Source organism: Uranotaenia lowii, chromosome 2 (assembly GCF_029784155.1).
Source record: "Uranotaenia lowii strain MFRU-FL chromosome 2, ASM2978415v1, whole genome shotgun sequence".
Classification (NCBI taxonomy): Eukaryota; Metazoa; Arthropoda; class Insecta; order Diptera; family Culicidae; genus Uranotaenia; species Uranotaenia lowii.
Window position 1 is genome coordinate 27204914 of NC_073692.1, and position 8530 is coordinate 27213443.

The window sequence follows — 8530 nt, forward strand, 5'->3', positions numbered from 1 at the left end:
ACGAGTGAATTCACGTTCCACGTTACCCCCGATTGTTTTTTTTTCTTAGAATGGTGCGTTGGATAGGAGAGTCTCCTATAGAATGTGGAAATTTTCAGAGATGCCGATTTTTTTCATTTTATAGATCCAAAAAAATTACACCGTGTTGATAAACCTTGTAACAAGATATTGTACATCTTTTTACTATACACGGATAATAATAAAAAGATAAAATTTACCGAGACAAAAAGTGAATGCTTGTGAAATCCGAAAAGGTAACTTTTACCTTACCGAAGTGAAACTTACCTTACAACGAGGTAAAGTTTACCTGAATCGAGCAGACAAAAATGCTAGAATTCACCTTGAAAAAAAGTAATGCGCTACTATTTTTAAAGGTTAGGAAACGGTTTTTTTTTTTAAATCTTATTGAATGATTAAATTGGCAATTCTCAGCTTGAGAATCACTCTTTTTGGCCCCCATCGGTAAAGAAAGACCCTAAACCAATTCTAAGCTCTGGCCAAGCCGAGGCCAGGTACCAATCGGCCCAAGAAGAGTGTCCTCCCAGCCAGACAACCGGTTAACCAGTTCTCTCCATGGAGCATGCAGCAGATCATTCAGCTCAGGCTGGTGGCTTCATTCAGGGCCTCCCAAAACGAGGTGGGAGAGTTTCGAACGATCGACGACCGTCTCAGCCTTTGCTTGTTGCTCGTTGTGATATAAAAGCATCGCTCGAAATGGCGCGAACGTTTTATTGTACAGGAATTTTTCCACCGGTAACATCCACCTGATCATCTGCTTCTCTCGTGGATCCGCTGTTTTTGCGTTTTTCAGGTGAGTTTCAAGCTTTCCGGAGTGATTCCGGTAGAACCAGATTCGAATGTTCGAGTCCATTTCTCTGTGAACTGAAACAATAGTGCGGGTTAACCTTCAAAACACCCCGAAAAAAAACCGAAACACCTTGAAGTGTTCAGTTTCAAAACTACTGAGAGAGGCCTAGTGGCCAATTTCACCGCTTCGAGGCAAGCGAGGGAAGCCACTTTCGATTTCATTCAGCACTTTTTTTGGGGTCTGGTTGGGGCCAACCACAAGTGATGGTCAAAAGTGTTACGTTATTGAGGACAAAATGAAAAGTCGACCGCTTGCAGCTGAATCGGATTATGTGATGATGAGGGTTGATTGAATGGAGGATAAGTGAACTGTTTCAATTGTGACTCTACTTGGTTGGTGGATTAAGTCTCCAATGGAAGTGTTCAAGTTGTGAATGACGGCTTCAGGGTGAGAGCTGTTCCAAGAGAATGTGTTTGCTGAAGATCATTCGTATCGTCTGGTTTCTGAAGTGGAAGCTGCAGTAGGGGAGATAAGGGCATAATGGCCACCTTAAGGAAAACGCTTATTTAACCATAGAAAAGAATATGTGAATTACATCATTGTTTCGTGTTCAGACACTCTAATAGTCTATTGCCTAATTGGATGAAACTTGAAAAAGTAGATAAAAACGTTTGAAAGGCATTTTAAATTTTTTTGCCAAAAGCTGAAAACCATAATGAGAACCCCCCTGGGGCTGTATAAGCACCATTAATCAAGGAAAGATGAGCGTTTTCTGCTGGGAAATCTAGCAGCGAATTCGACTCGATGAAGTCAACTGAATAATAGAGCTACAGCTTGACTTGTTTCATCTGACGATTTGGCTTATTGGTAAGGTGTCGGAGAGGTAATCAGTAGACTCGAGTTCAATTCCTGATCAAGGCGATTTTTTTGTCATTTATCATTCATGATCGATGCATTTTGCACTAAACGGTGAGGCGTAGATTCATCGAACAAAGCAATAACAAAATAATCTAGGTCTGTTTGAAGAATTCAAACAATTAACACATGCTCATACATTATGTTTCTGGTGATTTGTTTGACGGATGATGCTACTAGCCGTATAATGTTAAAATAAAAAAATCGATCATGAATGGTATGTGAAAAAAAAATCCTTCGAAAAGGAATCGAACTCGAGTCTACTGATTACCTCTCCGACACCTTACCAATAGGCCAAATCGTCAGATGAAACAAGTTAAACTGTAGCTCTATTATTCAGTTAACTTCATCGAGTTGAATTCGCTGCTTGATTATACGGCATAAAATGCTCATCTTGCCCTGATTAAAAGTGCTCTGTTCGCCCCAGGTCAATAAATTTACGTAAAAACGCGTTTTAGAATTGATTAAAGTGAAAAATCAAAAATTTTATGATGATGAACATTGAGTAACAATGTCTATATCATGTTGCAGTGCGTAGATTTCAGATCAAGATGATTTAAAGGTCATAAAAGCTTATTTCGGGGTGCTCAAAAATGATAATATTTTCTTCACTTGAGAACCTAGCTGGTTATTATTTAATATTTCTGTAAAGATGAAAAGGATATTTCTTCTTTGATGAAAAATTAATACTATAGGCAGTACGAAACAAATGAAAATTTGTTTAAGAAAATACGTACTTTTGTAGAAAAAAAGAGTGCTCATTACGCCCTGGGTGCTCGTTATGCCCTTATTTCCCCTACTGTGATTGACGGTGTCAAATGAAATGAAACTGTAGTTGAATTTTAATCATTTTCAAGATAACAACAGCAACTGTAGTAAATATTAATTCACGGTACCGTTGTGAGATGTGTTGTGTCACATAAGTTACAGCTCATTAGAATACGTTTTGTATGAGTTTATTTCAAGATTAGTAATTGAATGGTATAGATATAATACAGTGAAGAAAAGTCCACGGTCAAAAAACCAGTAATTTGAAAAAAATCAGACAAGATTTAGTAAACTAAATCACTTATTTTCTCAATGGTAGTCAACGAGAGTCACTTAAAAATGATATTATATTCACACAAGCAACAATCGATATTCTACAAGATACTTCATGAATTCTGATTCTGCATTAAACCGGAACAAGCTTCTTGATGATGTATATAAAATATCTGGAAATGTTAAAGATTCATTTAACATGCTTCTTTAAAAAGAACATAAAAAATACATTTTTTTGGAAGATATAAAATAAAAAACAAGAAGATACTAAGGCGAATTTTCTGGATCTTAATGTACGCCATAATGTTTTGAGTTATTTATTTTTTCATTTTGTCCTTTTCACCATATGAATAAGCATGCTGTACAACTAAGATAAGGAAACTCTTTTAAAATGCTGCTCCTGTAGTCGAGGACTTTGTTAACAATTCCCAGCCCCAGCTTAGCTAAAAATTCACGCTTCCGCCAAAATACACTTCTTCCAGTAGCCACAATTGACCCAATTTTTTCATTCCTCCTTGAATCCTCAAGTCAGTCCCATTTGTGATCAAATTTTTCACAACACCAGACAGTTCGACAAAACGGCGTTCAACAGATAAAACTATCCACCACGTTATCACTATTGGTATTCCCAGTTGAACAGCTCGAAAAACTGACAATTGAATTACAATTTACAATAATATGTTTAAATTCTGATAACATAAAATTATTAGCTCCAAAAAAACAAGTCCGTCACGTTCAACCAAGGCCTACTTCGATAAACCATCAATTATATTAAGTTCTTCAGCAATTTCACTGGTGTTGGTAAAAAGTGGTAGAAATTTTGACACTGTTAGCATATTTTGAAAATTTTGCCATGAAAAAACATTTTCAAGATCTGTGGCCTTCAAGTTTTTTTACAACACGTGTTGTATTTCCGCATGCAAAAATAGCATTATTTCCATCACATACGGCTGACAAAGAAACAGTGCTATAAAAAAATACAACGCCCAAAGATCTTTAAAACATTTTTCCATGGTCAAATTTTCAAAATGTGCTACAAGTGTCAACATTTCCACAACTTTTTCCCAGCACCAGTGAACTTGCTCTTAGAGCACCTGTATCCGTGGTTCAAACAGCCGATTTAGACCCAAATTCTGACCCAAGCAACCGCATCCGTGTTCTATTATACCAGTTTTAATTCAACATTATTTAGAACCGGTATAAGGATTTATCTAAAACTGATGAGATTTGGATCCAATTTGATACAGTTCTTAACCATTTGACAGTTAATATAACACGAATGAGGTTGCAATGTACAAAACACCTAAAAGTGAATTCAATTTATTTTTTTTGATTAAACAAAAAACATTTTTTTAGTATTATCAATTTTTTGGTTATGAGTTTTTTGCTATTTTGGAAGGATTTAGGAATAATAATAATGATTTCGTAAATTTTAAAATAAAAATTTTGGAGAGTTCGTTAAAATGATAGGGATTTTTTTTCTTTGAGTCTTATTCCATTTGCTTAGTTTATAAATTGAAAATTTTAGCAAGGTCTGAAATAACTTTAAAGAATGTAGTTCAGGAAATTTAATAAACTTTAAGATGGCTGGAATATTCTGATTTTGAGAATAAAACCCTAAAAGCTAATGTTCTTTCCTTCAGAAATGGACTCAGAACTTGGTGTAATATTTTAGAAAGTTAACCTTAAATTTTGAATTCAACACACCAAACATTAATTTAGCATCTTCAAATCTGAAGTTAGAATTATGAAATTATAATAATGTTTTAATAAGAACCGAAAAACTTAATTTCGATGTTTGAGTTCCCAAATTTGAAACATTTTGATTTGAAAATCTGATTTATAGTTCCGTACCTATAACCCATGGCGATCTCGAGTTTCCCATTCTAAAATCTAAGGTAAATGAAAGTTTCAAATTTATATTCTCAAATTTCAACATCAGTTATCATTTCTCATACTGATTATTGATTCTTACTCCAACTAAAATCGAAATTCAGAATTTTTAAGGATTGAAATCCTTCTCAGAAGTCTAAAATTCCAAATTCAATAATTTCTTAACTCTCTGAGGCACCTAAATTCTCTGTTGCGTACTCTAAATGTGAATTTTCGAACTACGAACTATAATTTCTCAGATTCAACTTCAGAATTCGGAATAACAACCTCAACGTTTTGATTTCTGAGTTCTGGGCTCTGACTTCTGAATAGTTCTGAGAAGTAAATTGTGAGATCAGAGTTCTGATTTCTGAATTTCGGATTTCTGTTTCGAGTTTCTGAATTCTGAATTCTAAATTTTAAATTCTGAATTTTGCTGTCTGGATTCGGATTTCTGAACTCTGAGACCTGAGTTTTGAGTTATACATTTGGAATCCTGATTTCTTAGCTCTTAATTCATAGTTCTAATGATTGAGTACTGAGTTACGATTTTTGAGTTCTAGATTCTTAGAGCATCTGTATTCGTGATCTATTCGTGAGTCTAATTTATACAAGAATTGAACTAAAGAAATTAGATCCGATCCAATGAAAAAAAAACTGGCAACTGCACTCGTGTTCCATTAACTGTCAAACGGTTTAGAACTGCGTCAAATTGGATCCAAATCTCATCAGTTTTGGATCAATCCTTATACCAGCTCTAAAAAAAGTTGAGTTGAAACTGGTATATTGGATCACCAGTGCGGTTGCACGGGTCGGAATTTGGGTCTAAACCGTCTGTTTGGACCACGGATACAGGTGCTCTTAGTTCCGATTTCTAAGTTCTGGATTCTGAGTTCGGATTTTGAGTTCTGAATTTTAATTTATCAGTCCTGATTTCTGAGTTATAAGGTTTGAGTTCTAATATTAGAATTCTAAGTTTTAAGTTCTGAATTATGAGTTCCGATTTCTAAGTTTTGGATTCTGAGTTCTAAGTTCCGATCTCTGATTTTTGAGTTCGGGATTCTGAGTTCTCAGTTCTGATTTCTGAGTTTTGAATAGATCGCTGGAAGAAACTATTTTACAGAGAGATGTCACCATAGCCTGTAGTGCTATTTTCATCGTCTTTCACTTTCTATCCGTCTATAAAATTTCAAAGTCTTAAGGCCGATAAATTAAGTAACAAACATAAATTACAGTGATTAATCTCTTCATGAAATTCTAGCTCAGAAACTGAAACCCAGAACTCAGGACTCGAAAATAAGATTTCAGAACGCAAAAATCGAAAATCGGACTCACAATTCAAGACTCATACGTTATAATTCATAATTCAGAACTCAGAATTCGGAGCTCAGAAATCGGAACTCAGAATACAGAATTTAAAACTTGGAATCCAAACATTAGAACTCATACCTTATAACTCAGAAATCAGGACTGAGAACTTAAAATTTAGGAAAGTCGGATAAATTAAGCAACAGAGTTAGGATTTCTGAGTTTTCAATTTCGAGTTCCGATTTCTTAGTCGTGAATTCAGAGTTCTGAATTTTTTTGTATGAGCCCAGATTTCTGAGTATTTAATTCTGGGATCAAATATTGGAGTCTCGGATTCCAAATTTTCGATTCCTAAGTATCCGCTTTCGTGGTTTTGAAATTCGATTTCTGAGTTAAGAGTTTAGAATTCAAAGTTCTGAACTCTAAACTCTAATGCTTGTGATCTGAGTTCCGAGTTAACAGGTCCGATTTCCGATTTTTAAATTCAGAGTTCTGAACTCTACGTTCTGATTTCTGAGTTCGAGATTCTGAGTTTTTTACTTTCGTTGTTTGTTGCTTGTATTTTTTTAGTCACGGGCTAACAAGGCCACAGCTAATCCCACTAACTCGCAAGAGAACTGTCGTGATGTTGCTGTTTTGCCTGGAACCAAGTTGTTGCACTCCGCACGCCACCCCTGAGATGGAGAACAGACGCGTACGGGATTCTGAGTTCTGAGTTCTCAATCCTAATTTCTGAGTTTTGAATTATGAGTTCTAATGTTTAAGTCTAGAATTCTGAGTTCTGGGTTATGAGTTCTTATGTTCTGAATTCTGAGCTCAGTTGTTTGAGTCTTAAATTTTTAACTCTGAGCTTCAATTTTAAGCTGTGAATTCTGAGTTCCGATAACTGAGTCTTTAGTCGGGGTACGGATATCTTAGTTCTAAATTCAGAGCTCTGCGTCCGATTTCTGAGTTTTGAGTTTTGAATTCTTAATCCTGTTTCTAGGTTTCAAATTCTGAGCTGTAATTTTGGAGTTCTGAGTTCTGGCGAATTCTACTGTTTGAGTCCTGAATCTGAGTTCCGATTTGTGAGTTTCGATTTCTGCGTTCTCAATTCTGAGTTCCAATGTTTGAGCCCTGAATTCATAGTTCCGATATCTTAGTTAACAATTTTGTTGACTTTTTCTCTTGAATTTGTTTCTAAAGAAAAAAATTCTCTTGTTCCATTGCAGTTCATCCAACATGAAAGTGATCGTCTGTCTGTGCGTTGTGGCGCTGGCTGCCGCCGCCTTGGGCGCACCCCAGGAACGTGATGGAGCCGCCCTCACGAACGAAGCAATCCGACAGGCCCAATCGCAGCGTCTGATCCCGAGCGATGCCACCATCCAGGGAGTCCAGGAGGGTATCCAGGTGGCGGCCATCGAAGCCATCCCCGGAGACCAGCGGGTGGATCTGTTCCAACTGCTCGGCGATCAGGTCCCGAAGGAAGTGATCACCAATCTGCAGTCGCAGGTCGATCAGGTCGGACACAACTAAAGGGGGAGCAGCGGAATTGGAATGATTTTCCCGGTTTAGGGAATGATTTGAAGAGTTACTATCACCAGGCTCATGTCTACCGGACTACGGATCGGATTTTTCGAGCTGACACAAAAACGCCATGGTTAGGATTAAGTAGTTTCATAAAAGTTTTATTTTATTACGGTACGACCAACTAGTGCTGAATGGAACAAGATGCATTGTTTCTCTCTTATAAACAAAACAAACAAAATTTATGTGTTACCTTTTTAGACTAAACTTGTGCCACAATCACTTGTTATTCTTCCACGATAGTGCCAATTAGTCTTTTTGCAGCTTTCTACCTGCCGGAAGGATTAGTTAAACAGTTGTTTTATAGCCCAATAAGGAACGATTTCGCTACTGAATAAAGTTCGAAAGTTTTATAAAAAAAAACTAGTGTATCTCTCAGTCGTGAATCGTTGATGACATCTCCTGGCTCTCTCGAACTGGATCGGATCGTTTCCTTCACTAGACACGAGTGTTGAAGAAAAAAAAACGAGTTCGTCGTCATAAAAAACAGAATCTCGGAGACCATCGCTACGTGCTGTGATTTCAATGCGCCATGCTTTTTTCCGTATTTTGTGGTTCGTCTCTTGGCCGTTTTAGGGTTGTGCGCAAGTAACGAAACATTCGCGCTGTGAGTTGGATCGCTAAGTTTCGGTTATATAACCCATGTGCATCTTACGTTTTCCTTTGCCAACCATACCTAGAGACTATTCGAAACGAAGAGGGAAGATGGCAAGGGGCGGGGGAAGTTTAATGATTGGTGTGATTAACATTTCACCCGCGTGCACCCCATCATTCATTCGGTGATTCACATAACCGCGTCTTGTTGATGCAGAGAGGGTTGGAATCGGTGTATAGATAATTGGATTAAGTTGTTTTTGAATTGGTATCTGATGGATGTTTCCAACGGTCAGTGGGTTACTGGGCAAATTAGCAAAACAAATGTTGACAAAAGGGAGGTGGTGGCCGTTTTACTGATCTTTAGTTTTTAATAAGGCAACTGGTAATGAATGATTCATTTCTGAATAATTCGAAGTGAAATTT

General features: G+C 36.8%; 1 protein-coding gene across 1 annotated transcript; it reads left to right on the forward strand.

The window, feature by feature from the left end:
• The first annotated feature begins 683 nt into the window (after window positions 1-683).
• LOC129747040 (uncharacterized) lies at window positions 684-7854 on the forward strand. The gene is made up of 2 exons (XM_055741053.1): window positions 684-811; window positions 7156-7854. The coding sequence occupies exon 2, from the start codon at window positions 7166-7168 to the stop codon at window positions 7457-7459; it is 294 nt and encodes a 97-aa protein (XP_055597028.1). The 5' UTR covers window positions 684-811; window positions 7156-7165; the 3' UTR covers window positions 7460-7854.
• Window positions 7855-8530: the final 676 nt, after the last annotated feature.